This window comes from Haliotis rubra, unplaced genomic scaffold (assembly GCF_003918875.1).
Source record: "Haliotis rubra isolate DU_JTF1 unplaced genomic scaffold, ASM391887v1 Scf659, whole genome shotgun sequence".
NCBI lineage: Eukaryota > Metazoa > Mollusca > Gastropoda > Lepetellida > Haliotidae > Haliotis > Haliotis rubra.
The window spans coordinates 205,384-221,172 of record NW_025767367.1 but is presented as its reverse complement, the minus strand read 5'-3'; the positions used below and the strand labels follow the sequence as shown (position 1 = coordinate 221,172).

Below are 15,789 nucleotides of genomic sequence, written 5' to 3'. Positions count from 1 at the left end.
TTATGTTTGTAGCTTATAGAATATTGCCACTGTTTGTTTATGGAAACGGGGCGGTGGGGTAGCCTAGTGGTTAAAGCGTTGGCTCGTCACGCCGAAAACCCGGGTTCGAATCCCCACATGGGTACAATGTGTGAAGCCCATTTCTGGTGTCCCCCCGCCGTGATGTTGCTGGAATATTGCTAAAAGCGGCGTAAAACCAAACTCAGTCAGGCAGTCTTCATGGAATGCTATGCAATAAATATCTTATCTTATCTTCTCTTATCTTTCTCGACGTCCTTTGCCGAACTCGCCATCATCAGAAAGGTCCCTTTGGGAGAACTACATTTATGTATGCGGAAGACTGACTGACATTTACGAAACAATCAACACCAGGACAAGTCTTACTTACGAGGGTCGGTCAAAAAGTAGTCGACCTCACCTATAATATGATACAGCTGCAGCTGTTTTAATGTTCCATGAAGGAACAGTGGCAAAATTCTATAAACTATACAATGTATGTACTAACAGTAGATGCAGAGATATAGAAATACACAGGAACATTCCACATATAAAGTATGTACATTGTAGGAAAACCAAGTTCTATGGAAAGTCAACTTCTTTATTGCAATGAGTGCGACGTTTCTTTTTGAAGGAACTAACACCGTTATCAAGCAAGTCAAGTTATTTATCAAATTTCTACCATGACTACGGTATCAGGCGACGACTCACATTTCTTTGTTTTTCTTGTGTATTGAGAGTCCCGGGAACGCTAAATTCGGTGTTCACTGTAGCTTGATCGTTCCCGCGAAAGCGATACCTAAATAGAGGAGGTTTGGTCCAAAAAAACGTGAAACGTGGCCGCTTGGACGACCTTAACACCTTGTGCCCCAGTATCATACAGTTGGTGGATAATGTATTTATACCACACGTAGTTATGCATTGCAACGTGTCGTGTCTATGGACAAAAAGCTACTACTAAAATAAACATTTACAGGGCCGTCAACTTTAATTGAAGACAAGTCTCAAGGGATTTTGCACCTAAGGTACACTTTACAGACTGGTCAGAGTCGGACGATACAATCATGAAATAGATTCGATCAGATTCAATGTTTGAATTGATGTTTATGTTCCAGTCTCGTTCAGCTGACAGTTTAGAAAGGTAAACATGTACAACTACAAATATCACAGCTAACCTTTGATAGAGATGAGGGCTTCTAAGACGTAAGTTCATATAGTGTAAAAAGCAAAAGAAACAACAATCAAACAATGGTGTGTGGAACTCGAAGGGAGTTCGAGTTATCTTAGGTTCAACACAACCGGGCGATGGGGTATCCTAGTGGTTAAGGCGTTCGCTCATCACACTGAAGACCCGGGTTCGATTCCCCACATGGTACAATATGTTAAGGCCCATTTCTGGTGTCCCCCGCCGTGATAGTGATGGAATACTGCTAAAAGCGGCGTAAAACTCACTCACTCACTCACTCAAACTACACAACCGAAAAATAGGTTGCCACACGAATTGGCGATTAGTTTGAGAACCCTGCTCCCAGCTCACCTATTGTCACTGCTTGTGTTAATACCTCTCAGTTAATTTATTTTCAGCTATTTACATGATGCAGTCTAACACTTCTGGGGATGAATGATCTTCCAGTCTTCGGATTCAAGATCAACTTTGTTTGGAAATGAACATCTCTTGCTGACGATTGCTGAAAGTTTCTTTTTAATCAAAATTGTAAAACGTATATATAAGAGACATTGTTACAGAGGAAAATATGTATCTCCAATGTAGATAAGCTTCTATTGAATACAGCGTTGATAACGTAGATTTAAATACTGTTACTGGATGACAACAGCGTTCTACTGACGTTAGACTGTATGGGAGAGGGGTTGGGGGCGAGTGTTATTCTGGCCTTATCATACGTTAATCACATACGCGCACGTAAAATACACTGATTAAACGGAAGTCGGGTGAAACCGAAACTAGGATTACAGGTATCCGCCAGGTGAAAGTTGCTCTCGCCGTCTCTGTGTTCAAACCATCTGTACCATCTCAGGTAAGGTGTACACTGTACGTACATCTGTACAGAACGATGATTTGTCTAGTGTACAGTGTGTTGTGGTATAGACTAGCCAGAGGTAGTTATTTGTGGATGTTGATAACATGACCACACCCCTACGGTATAACTGTAACATACACATTGTAACAACCACTTGTACCCATAGATTCCGCGACATGTATACAACTGTAATATACACATTGTAACAATCAGTTGTACCCATAGATTCCGTGACACGTAAACAACTGTAATATACATATTGTAACAATCACTTGTACCCATAGATTCCGTGACACGTAAACAACTGTAATATACACATTGTAACAACCACTTGCACCCATAGATTCCGCGACACGTAAACAACTGTAATATACATATTGTAACAACCACTTGCACCCATAGATTCCGCGACACGTAAACAACTGTAATATACATATTGTAACAATCACTTGCACCCATAGATTCCGCGACACGTAAACAACTGTAATATTCACATTGTAACAACCACTTGCACCCATAGATTCCGCGACACGTAAACAACTGTAATATACATATTGTAACAACCACTTGCACCCATAGATTCCGTGACACGTATACAACACGTAATATACACATTGTAACAACCACTTGCACCCATAGATTCCGCGACACGTAAACAACTGTAATATACATATTGTAACAACCACTTGCACCCATAGATTCCGTAACACGTATACAACACGTAATATACACATTGTAACAACCACTTGCACCCATAGATTCCGCGACATGTAAACAACTGTAATATACACATTGTAACAACCACTTGCACCCATAGATTCCGTAACACGTATACAACACGTAACACACCATGCGGCTATCACAGTATGACGTGTACGATAACGTTGATACCTTAACTGAACTATGTGCATAATTCACACGTCAGCCTTTTGGAAGAGCTTTTACAGAGTTGTGTCCATTTAACAATCTTTCTCAAGTCAAAACATGCATTAAGTAGAAATCACTGTTTATAGTGCCATCGTCCCTTTGTGTGCTTTTTCGAAGCTGAACAGGAAGTTAGGGACGCTGGAAAATTGTGATGAAATGTAAATAATGACATATTTACGTTTCAATTTCTGACAAGCAAACAAACAACAAAGCTATATGATGTGATAAACAACTGTAATATTAACTAAGTTCACATGTAAATACAAGAGCATCACTTTGGCAGAATGGCAAGCCGTTTTCACATTTATTCAGAAATACTAATATCTTAAATTGTTTTAAATATAACTTGAATGAAAATAGAGATATCTTCAGCTGATGAAGAAGATGAAGCATATCAGTTATATCTGGAAATAAAAGCTGATATCTGGAAATGGATTATAGATGTCTTGAAATGAATTAAAGATGTCTTGAAATGAATGATAGATGTCTTGACTTGAATTATAGATGTCTTGAAATGAAATATTGATATCTTGAAATGAATTATAGAATTCTCAAATAGAGGTAATGAATTTAATTTTTATTCAAATGTATTTGAGGAGATAAACATCATGTGTTGGCGAATTTCCGGGTGTTATTGAGTATTTGAAGCACGGGAATTCATTTGGAAACGACGGCAACACATGATGTTTATCGACATTGTAAACACAAAAGTAAACCGAAAGGTCCACACACGTTTTTGTGTCTGCACTCATTGACATCGAGTACGGGTACAGCAGTGAAATGTCATCAGCCGGCCGTTTCGGCTGTCTCCCATGGTAGCATCTGGAACTGCTCATTTGTGACGTCATTCGGACTTTACGTCACAATATGATTTTAATGACGTCATCACAGCTGACGACGTAACAATACAATGGTGTGAGCGATGTTTGTATGTATTAATACGCAGAAAATTTCCGCGAATCAAATACCATTTGATAACGTTTTTCAACCAATCAGATTAAAGAACACAGTGACTTTTGGTTTACAATTTGAATTGAATTTAAGATATCTTGAATAGAGATATTCTAAACGATTTCCATATATCTTTGAACCAAAGACTTCCGATTCGGAAAATGGCGGGTAACCATGTACAACTCGTACTGGTCGAGAGCTACGAGTGAGTGAGTGAGTGAGTTTAGTTTTACGCCGCACTCAGCAATATTCCAGCTATATGGCGGCGGTCTGTAAATAATCGAGTCTGGACCAGACAATCCAGTGATCAACAGCATGAGCATCGATCTGCGCAATTGGGAACCGATGACATGTGCCAACCAAGTCAGTGAAACTGACCACCCGATCCCGTTAGTCGCCTCTTACGACAAGATAGTCGCCTTTTTTAGGGCAAGCACATGGGTTGCTGAAGACCTATTCTATCCCGGATCTTCACGGGTCTCGAGAGCTACGACATGACCCTACATCGCAGGCAATACCACCTTCAAGAATCCTGTTCAGATTCGTCGCTTTATGGCTGAATTGATGCCGATGCGACGTAAAACTCAACTCACACCTATTTAGATTCTAGTGGCAGATTACCATTTTCTTGAGACTTTTTAGAAATATTTCCCGTGGGATTTTTACTGAAATGTTAATATCAATGTCCTCCCAGATAATTTCCCTGAACGTACATGTAACTGTCATATTTTTATGACAGTAAATTTAGATAATAATAGGCCTGTAACCCGTTCAATTCTTGTATCAACGGGAGCGAGATGTCATGGTGACATGTGGTGCCCATGCGTCGAATTTCCATAATCCGTTTCTAAGGATGTTCTTCATTAGCGGTGCGCAATACTCACTTCGGCCTCTCGTATCGAGCGCAAGCACTTTTGCTGCATCACACTGAATTTATATATCTCTCTCTCTATTATCTCTCTCTCTCTCTCTCTGTCAAAATCTTCTCTCTCTCTCTCTCTCTCTCTCTCTCTCTCTCTCTCTCTCTCTCTCTCTCTCTCTCTCTACTCTCCATACACGCCATACGAAAAGTTTACAGGGTGTTTTCCATTGCGTGAGCGTGTTTGTAAACAAACATGGCCGCCCCCACTATCAAACTTGGTGATTCTGTGGGAAATGATGACAGAAGTTCTGGAGTCTGCAGTATTTGACTTTGGAAAACATGAAACGGCCCGAGTACTTCGTTCAAAGTGAAAGTATAAAATACAGGTTATGAGTTACGAGTAAAAGGCAATCATCTAGGAAAGGTACCAACCAATGATTTCAATCAAAACACTGGATTGTCTGGTCCAGACTCGATTATACACAGACCGCCGCCATATAGCTGGAATATTGCAGGGTGTGGCTTTAAACAACAACCAAAACAAACTCTCTCTTTCTCTCTCGCACTTAAAATACACTGATTAAGCGTAACGAAGTACGTAACCATGTACTTCTGTCATCAATTCTGACAGATTTTTGATAATGTTTGTTTACAAACTCGCCCCTGAATCTCTATTCAAGATATCTTCATTTCAGTTCAATATATATTCAAAATAATTGAAGATGTCAGTAATTTCTCAATACATCATCTGTTAAGGATTGCTGGAACAATGAAATGTGGTGAGGTGAATTTCTGTTCTTAGTTGTAATCGAATCATGTTTACACTACTTGGTTTACTTAATTAATATATATATTCAGTGTTTCACCAACCACTCAGTGATGTATATATATATATTCTCGATTTATCTGTTCAGAACTACACGATGTCCGCTAAAAGACAAGAATCTGGGTATGTGGACAACTGGCAGGCAAGGAAGACTCTTAAACAGTGTAATCTGCGCATGCTCGAAACCGAAGACTTCAGTGACGTCACCTTCTGGGTGGGGTCACAGCAACAGGTGGTCCGAGCTCACCGCTATGTTCTTGTCAGTCGCAGCTGTGTGTTCCATGCCATGTTCTGTGGCCCCCTGGCGGAAAAAGGGGGGGTAACCATCCCTGATATTGAGGCTGACATCTTCAAGGAATTCTTAAGGTGTATTTAATCTACCAATTTTACAATTCATGTATTACCAAATAAAAATACCTTCCATAGTCGCTAGGGAGATATCATTGTCACAATCTATGTCAGAAACTGCCAACTAAGTTGTTTAATCATAAATGTCAAGCCACGACATGGCATTGTGGACACCGCTTTATAATGATGTTTAGTTTTCAGTCAGTCTTTACATATAAACACACACACACACACCAAAAAAAAAATGAAATGCAGAAGTGATACTAGTACATGAAATTTCATATATTTCTCAAAATTAGTGTTTCATTGTTATAATGTCGCCATTTAAATGTTTGTTTGTATACATGGAACGAATGACGGTGCAAAGACCGCATCTTCGGAAAATTTAATGCACGTTTACGTTCGAAATTAAAGTGCCAACTTGCATGTAAATGTTATGGAGGAAACGTGGTTCGAAAATTTGCAAGTGCAGTTCTGAGGAATCGTGAGCAGGGAAATTGCCTGTATAAGGAGGTTTTGCTTTTAGACGGTCATTCGCATTTTTTTAGCTCAATGAAAGAATATAGTTATGCCGCGAATCACTGCTGTCAATAGAGACTCGAGGCTAGAGAGTCTCAATATGTCGTTGCATGTGACCTCAATGTTCACCAGTCAGTACCATCAGTCGTTTATGGGACCGATAACAACAAACCGATTCTACGAAAGATCAGTCTCGATGTGGTAGACCTCGGATTACCAATGCAGCGAAGGGTAGGTACATCCCGGTACATCATTTGCGGAATCGGTTTTAGGATAGCGTCGGCGCAAACCATTCGTAATCGTTTACGACAAGCTGGACTTCGAGCCAGAAGACCCTATTTTGACTCTGTAGTGCGACGACGAAATCGACAGGTCCAGAGGTGCAATAGTGTTCGATGCTGAAATCTACAAATTGGCGACGTGTATGGTTACGAATCACGCTTTCTGCTTTAGTGCCGTGACGGGAGAGTACGTGCCTATCGACGTCGAAATGAACATTTTGAACCGAATTGTGTTGGCAAGGTTGACCGATATGGTGGTGATAGCTTCATGATGTGGGGTAACATATCCTGCACACAGAAATCTAACTTCGTGCGCCTTCAATTCGGTACAGAGACGAAATCTTAAGAAATCACATGGTCCCGATCATTGACCGCCAGAGGGAGTTGATCGAGCAAGATAATGACAGGCCTCCCACAGCAAATGCCACTGTTCACGTTTATCTTGAACGTCAGCGTTCCAGATGTTAGATTAAATTTCGCTGGCATTGCAAGGGGAATGGACCAGAATTCCACAAGGTCGAATTCAAAGATTTCTTCAGTCCATGCCGAGACGGTGCACAATCGTTTTGGGGGCTCATGGTAGCTACAATCGATATTGAAGGCAACGCCTTTGTTTTACTTTATCTAGACACTGGGTATTGGTGCCAAAAAGACCAGTTGTAATTAGATTATAAAATGTATGAGGAATTCAGTAGGGCTGGGACGAGTAGGAAACAATGGAATCGAGTACCCGCATGTACGTACCCGAATCGGAATCGAGTACCCGGAAATGTAAGAAAAACATTCGGGTCAACTTTCTGAATATTCAATCACGATTTGACAAAGATTATTGTAGAAAACTTGAACAGTTGGTAATAAGACATTAAACCTGACCTCAAGCTATTTAAGTTACGTCTGTTTAACCAATATAGAGAGTAACACCATTACTTACATTCCTCGTTATAACAACGAACATTTTGTTCCTGCTGCTACTGTAACTTAACTATTCACTGCTCATGCACAGCTAAATTACAGTCATTAAAACTATGCTCAACTAATCGGACAATACCTATGATGTAAAAACCCGTGAATTTCCGGGTTAGAATATGGATCTTCAGCAACCCATGCTTGTCGTAAGAGGCGACTAACGGGATCTGGTGGTCAGACTCGCTGACTTGGTTGACATATGTCATCGGTTCCCAGTTGCGCACATCGATGCTCATGTAGTTGATCACTGGATTGTCTGGTCCAGACTCGATTATTTACAGACCGCCGTCATATAGTTGGAATATTGCTGAGTGCGGCGTAAAACTAAACTCACTCACTCACTCACTCAATGATGTAAATGTGTGTTACGTCAAAAATGAAAAAGACAAGCTATTGTCTGCCCTTGTCATTACGGGGCGCCGGGGTAGCCTAATGGTTAAAGCGTTCGCTCGTCACGCCGAAGGCCCGGGTTCGATTCCCCACGTGGGTACATCTTGTGAAGCTCATTTCTGGTGTCCCCCGCCGTGATATTGCTGGAATATTGCTAAACACGGCGTAAAACCATACTCAGCCAGCCAGCCAGCCTTGTCATTACAGAGCTCTCTCCCTTTCCGGATACTCGATTCCTAGATATAGGACTCGATTCCAGCTGTATACGACCCGAATTCGAGTACCCGAGTACCCGTCCCAGCCTTAGAATGCAGTGATTCATTTGTCGCCGCTGAATATGAAATACAAGTGATGTAATTGGCGTTTCAATACCGGCCTTCGCGAAACGTGATTTTGTAAACACTATCCAATAGGGCGCAAAGTGCACTTGGGCGTTCGTGTGAGTGTATTTATGAAAACATCTGAACACGATTCCAGGCTTATCAGCAACGTTTCAGAATTATTATTGATTTTATTAAAAACTGATATCATTGTTAATTAATATGCTATTTTTGAAAGTCTATACTCCAAGTAATTATCCGATGTCCGTCTGGCATCCCTTCCCATAGATGGATTTTAATTATATTTGTAATAATCATTTCAGCAATAGGCCTAATTTCTTTTTCATTCTTCGAATGTTTTAATTGAAGCAAATCATCTTTTAAAAATGCTGTATTAACTGATGAAAACTTAGTTAGCATAAACACTGCTCTCGCAACTGTTGTGTAGGAAAATAAACATAACATTATTATGTATCTTTTTCTGTTGTGAGTGATATGCAGGCCTACTTCGTAGTCACTTTGATTAAATGTTATATTTGAATATCGAAACCTTTTTGTCACAGCGAACACAACACTATCTCTTGTCATATTACACGATAATATTTGGAATTTTTAACTTATTTTATAACAATATCTGAATGCTAATGTTATACACTGATAGGTTCATATAAGGAATACTATGGCACAATAGTATTTCTCTGCCGAATCGTTGCAGCGTTCTATAATACACTTATGAAATGTAATACATGTTTTCCGTCCTTGAAGTCATTAACAAGAATTATGCATTTTCTGCAGTCACTTGTGAATTGAACTAAATGATGTCGGATAATAGATGGATTTTATTCAGCAGTGTTGGCCCTGGGGCCTATAGTACGATTACAGTTTGATTACTTGCACGTGGTGCTAGAAACATATTAAGTTTCTGTTGGTATTGAATGCATATTTCAGATAAAAGCTATGGCATTAATTACCCAACATCTATATTGTTTGATGTGAAAAGATTGGGCAATGTGTGTTCATACATTACAATTTTTGACAGACTTGGCAAATAATGATAAATGATATTGATAGCATCTTTACGACTTGGCCATACAGTCATGACAATTTAAGGAGTGAAAAGTGAGCGATAGGTCTTGTGGGAATTCCTTAAGACTGTAGCCGTCTAACCGTAACTCTGTGTGTAATATTTATACATTTTCTAACAACGGACAAAATGCTTCTAATATTAATATTATTTTCATGGATTCATCATATTTTGTCTATAGCTGTGCTATAGTTTTTCATTAAAATGTCTTTTCTGTTGCTGGAATTGAAGTAAGTCCCATACAGAGCTGGGATCATATGTCTTTGAAATATAAATTATGCAAACGGCTGGAACCTTGTGTTCCAATACAAAATGTTCGTAACGCTACGACATTTGCATGCCTATGATAAACTATTGAGTTGGCCTCAACCATTGACTGGATTACATTCTCTTCGTCAACAGAGAAATTTCGACTTCTCTTTTTCCTTGGGGTGCAGGCAACATTTGCGTTTCCATTTTTGGTAAACCGGAAGTAAACGGAACTATGGGATATATGGAAGCTAACCAGTGACGTTAACCACACTGTTAAACTTTGACGGCGACGTTAGCTAACGGCATGACTAACCATGTTTTGAACAACGCATATTTAACGTTCGGTTACCTAACGGCCGGTTAAGGATGTATTCGGCCGTTAGGAGTTAACCGGCGGTGAAGATAACCGAGTATTGAACAACCGGGCCCAGATAGATAGTTAGTTAACCAACTAAGTACGTTTCCACGAACACCATCATTTTCTAATTTGTGCAATAAACCTTCATGCCATGCCCTGTAAAAAAGCGTTTGAAATATCATAAAGCAGCATAGAGTAAAGGTGGTGATTTTCTAGGACTGAGCATATGTTATGATAAATGTCTATGTTGAGATGTAGTAGAATGACTAGGAGTAAAACCTGACTGGAATTTACTTAAAATGTTATGTTCATGGAAATCGTCGTGCACATGCTTTACCATTATTCTTTCAAAGATTTTCCAAAGGATAGGTATTAAACTAATAGGTCTGTAATTAGTTCGGAGGGATGCATTTCCTTCTTTCAAAATAGGAGTAACATTACCCGTTTTCTACAATGTAGGAAATACAGTCACTCAGTGATGTATTATACAACTAAAAAAGAGGTTCAGCTATAGATGTACAAATTCGTTTTAACACTCTCATGTTAATGCCATCAGGTCCACTAGATGTGTTTGCTGGTAAGGTCTTATCAGATACCTCCTTTTCGGTTACAATGACATTTGTTATACTGTTAACACAGCGATGGCTAACAGGTGGCAAAGTCTTGCCGCTATCAGTAACATTTGAAACAGATACAAAATATTCATTAAATGTTTGAGCTTTATCCAAATCTGTAAAAACTGAAGGTATCCCAGAATCATCAGTGACAAGAAGGGGAGTGGGTCCCGATGAAGTAGTAACCACCTGATTGAGTAGACTGAAGTGATAAATAGTTATCAAAAATAGATTAAAAGTTTCCCTTGGCTATTCTTTTCAGATTATTTACTTTATTCCTTTGCTTTTTGTATTTAAATAGCTCAGAAGTATTCAGAGATCGAAATGCTTTTTTCCTTAGACGTTCTCATTTCTTTTAAGTATGTTACGAGGGGCGTTGAAAAAATAGTCAAACTAACTACATGTATATTCTCGATGTCCAATGTTTAAAAAAAAGCTTCCATTTCATTTTGAAGGAATCATTAGCAAAGTCATATACAAAATTGTGGGTAATGTGGTTAACGAGATATAAGTCATCACAACATTGGGGTATTATGTTTCTTGCAAATTTTCAGAAAATGGAAAACCATCTCCCATTTGGTATCTAGTAATAGTAACAGTCCGCTTATATGGCGCTCACATCCAGGCACATTGCCTGCTAACGGCGCTACGTACATTACTATCCCCGATCATAGGACATTATCTTAGTTTCCTCCCTGGGGACTGTACAGACGCCTTACAATTGCACTATTGCGCTATCTCTTGGATAATGGTATACCCTCAGATAGTATCATATAAAATATGTTCAGCATAGTATTGGATGACTTCCCGTCATCATCAACATTCAAAGATTTGGATTGCTGGATTTACATTTAGACGGGGACTGTTTTTTAGGACACCCTCATTTTACATTTTCAAAAACATTGTGTCCAGATATACAACATATTGAGAGCTGACACTTGTGTGACCATTCAGTATTTAGTTTGAACCGTTGCCACCATGTAGGAATAAGTGAAAACTTTAGGATGAGTTATATCCTTATGATGACGTCAACTGAAAGGGGGTGGGTAGTGTCTCCAAAACCACCCCTTTCAGTAAACATGAAGGGTGAGTCTCTTAAACAAGCGATTATAGTTTAAAATATTTTTTTTGTGCAGTTTAATATCTAAGTTTGACTTTTACCAACATACAACATGCTTTTTGCATATTTTGTTTCAATTGGTGTAGGGGGGATTCCCGCCAATATACCTTGTTATAAAATTCGATCAAAATCTATTAATTCTTTCCTAAGTTCGCGGCTACCAAGCATGGCATGTGCAAAACTGTTACACCTTCGCTGTGACCTTTACAATGACCTCAAGGTCACTAAATTCAAGTGGTGTCGGTAAATCTCGTCAATAAACCTTGGTACCAAATTTGAACAAAATCCATCATTTCTTTCTCGAGTTCTTTCAGTAAATGGGCGGTGGGGTAGCCTAGTGGTTAAAGTGTTGGCTCGTCACGCCGAAGACCCGGGTTCGATTCCCCACATGGGCACAATGTGTTAAGCCCATTTCTGGTGTCCCCCGCCGTGATATTGCTGGAATATTGCTGAAAGCTGCGTAAAACTAAACTCAGTCAGTCTTTCAGTAAACCGAAGGGGGAGTCATTTGAACAAGCGATTGTAGTTTCAAATTGCCCTTTTGTGCAGTTTAATATCTAAGTTTGATTCTAGTCGACCTCTACCAATCTCAAACATACAAAAATGTTTCTTGCATATTTTGTTTCCTGAAGTTTAATTTGTGATGCATTTCATTGCTAGTCAGCTAGGCTATTCCATTTGTCCGAACCACAACATACGGAGACAGATCATTTAGTAGACCGGGTGCTGTACTCTGGAATTGATTACCTGAAAATGTCAGAAAATCGGAAAATATCAACAGTTTCCGATCTTGTCGCAAAACCATCCTCTTCAAACGAGCATTCGACTAAGCGCACATGAGCAGGACTCTGGATATGTAGCGCTATACAAATGTCTAATTTGATTTGATTTGATTTGATTTGATATACCCGTCACTCCATTTCACTTGTGTCGGTGAATCTCGCCAATATACCTTGGTACCAAATTTGAACAAAATCCATCTTTTCTTAGTTAGTTATCGCCCTAACAAGTTTATTTAATGTATGAAATGCAACGAAAAACAAACACCCGCGTATTTACGAGTGATTAAAACTGTTATTACAATTTTACGTAAATATTATTATATTTTACCGCAACGAAAATTATTACAATTTACGTCAATTTTTATTACAATTTGCGTATTACAATTTACGTCAATTTGTATTACAATTTACGTTTTTATTACAATTTACGTCAAGTTTAATACAATTTGCTGCAAGTATTTCAATTTGCGTTTTAATTACAATTTACGTCGTAACACGCTGGGACGGGTAACCCGGATACCCTGGACGGATGGGTAATCAATTGGACCCGGGTACCCGACTCAATACCCGGACCTGTTATGATCATGTGAATAATTCATTAAACAAGATAATATGTTATTCTTTCATGATTAATAGGTTGTGCTGTCTTTGAAGATTTAGACATAATTTACTGTCACCTGTTTTGAATATAATGCATGATTTAGATATTGAAAAACTCGAAATTTAAAATTCCGAATTGCAGAATATATTGCCATTTCTTACAACTTCGATGTCAGGAATTAACATAAAGGGTATCCGGGTAGGGTAGGGTAATAAGAGGTGGGGTACCCGGGTAGAAAATATGGACCTGTCCCAGCCCTACTATACATGTGAACAGACATTGTAGCATTTATACTGTGAAATGAAGCTGCAACGGATCCAGAATTACATGCGTTATCTCACTTATTACTTAGCAGGTTAAATTCGTGAGTATAGGTTATAGCGCACTGCAATAATAAGTGTAAACTGTTGAATATCAAGTTGAAGTTCAGTGTAGCAAAAATCAAGGAACAAAGTATGTACCAATATCATCTATAGCTAAGCTGCAATTATTGAAGAATGTGTTGCTGAAAATACTGAAATATTCCATTACCCCTCCATCTTCAGCACTCACATCCTCCCCAATGTGACTTCTAATATTTATGGGAAGTAATGTTTAAAAGAGCGGTGATTCACAAGAACAACTTTGTCTCCAAATGAACCATTATGATTTATTGTAGGTATATGTACACAGACAAGGCCCGAATCAACGCTGAAACAGTCACGGGACTAATGTACACATCCAGGAAATACTCTCTTGATGCATTGTACGATCTCTGTGTAACTTTCTTGGAGGAGTCCCTGTCAGAAGACAATGTCTGCCAGATCCTGGAGGAGTGTCATGGTTACGGGGAACTAGACTTGGAACAGAAGGCCCTGACGATCCTGACAGAAGGAGGGGAGAGAGTGACCAAGTCTCCAGGATTTGTGGGTCTTTGCTCTGATTGTCTGGAAATTCTCCTGAAATCGGAGACGCTGAACCTGAAAGAGGAAGATATATTTGAAGCAGTGCTGTCCTGGACAAAGAAAAGATGCCGGAAGGAAGGTGTGAGTGACACGCCTGAGAACAGACGAAGACTCTTGGGTGACATGAGGTATGAGATCCGGTTCACCAGCCTGTCCCTGGAGTATCTAGTGAAGGTTGTGGGCCCATCTGGATTACTGACAGCGGAGGAGAGAGTTAAAATTATTGACAGATCTATTGACTCTACTGTTGACATTTCCCCATTTGTAGGTTTAAAGAGAAAGCAAATGCAGGAACCTGATATTTGCAACTGTGTCATGTGTGAAATGTAGTGGGGCAGGAAAACATGCTCTCTCGATTCGTGTCAATCACAGGATTCAACTGAAAGGTTTTCAGCTGTATGGTAGATATGGTGACATGAATGTTTCAGTGATTATGTCACTGTATGACGAAGATGAATCAGATATAATTGAACCACTGGAGACCGACGTGCAGCTTCTCGGGCATGGGCAGATGACTGACATCTTGTTCTCTGAGTCGGTACCGCTGCAGCCAGGCGCCACATACACCCTCTGTGTGAGAATGAATTTAAAGGATAAGGAGGCTTACTTGGATCACAGGGGGGCCAGGGGATTTCTGGAGGCTGGGGAGGTTACGGGAGTCACAAGAACTACAGAGGCTACATTGGGATAAATGGAAAGCAGACTGTAACCACTGATGGAGTTCGGTTCACGTTTTCAAACACCTATAATTACGATACAGAGACAACAGCCCTGAAAGGAAACATACCTGGCTTCATATTCAGTATCCCAACATTAAAGTAGCATGTGGACTGGCGATGAATACATCTACCAAATGGGTGACGCTGACCACAAAACCCATCAGATCTGCATTTGTACCTCGTGTTGTAGAAACACCTCTATTATCTGATACATCGATGACAGCTGTTGTCACACGACAAAACAACACTTATACTTGAAAGCGTTAATCGGGAAAGGTAACTAAATACAATATGCCGATGAGCATTTCAAATTATAGATGTACATACCAATTCAATATCAACGACCATGTTTAAAATCAACAACTGAAATGCAGTGGAATGTATGTCGCTTGTATGGTCTAAGGGAAGTAACTGTGTGTCCATCATGTTACTTCATGTTCTATGGTCTCATGGTTCTACTGAATGAGTCAAACCTGCTTCATATCTGTTTGCAAAATATCCTAATTATAAAATGTAGCTTGATTTATAACACATCTTCTAGAAGCAATTGTCTGTTATTCAATTGTACTGTTTTGAATGTGTGAAATAGTTTCTCGACGCACTGTAGAGTGATTCCACCAGCCTACCTAATGCCTGGTGATCACAACGAATGTGATCTTCAATACAATGTGGAACCAACAATGTTTGTATAATTAACAATTGTACTCTAATATGAACAATGTTTAGAAGTAAATATTAAAAACTACTAAAAAGTAAATACAATGGCAGTACAAAATACAGCAGACGTACTTGCCCTTGTACAAATACAAGGGCAATATATAATGAAAGAAGTGGTTATAGCAACGAAAACAGTGATGATAATATTCACCTAACTGCCACTTTGGTCAAC

At 39.4% G+C, this 15,789-nt stretch overlaps 1 protein-coding gene across 1 annotated transcript in view; it reads left to right on the top strand.

Annotated features, from left to right (window-relative positions):
• The window catches only part of LOC124257338 (BTB/POZ domain-containing protein 6-like), a 66,728-nt gene extending 52,181 nt beyond the window's left edge, over positions 1 to 14,547 (top strand). Inside the window, exon 4 of the mRNA XM_046691375.1 lies at positions 14,450 to 14,547. Within this exon, the coding sequence (XP_046547331.1) occupies positions 14,450 to 14,511 (62 nt within the window). The 3' untranslated portion in view covers positions 14,512 to 14,547. The remainder of the gene's footprint in view (positions 1 to 14,449) is intronic.
• Positions 14,548 to 15,789: the final 1,242 nt, after the last annotated feature.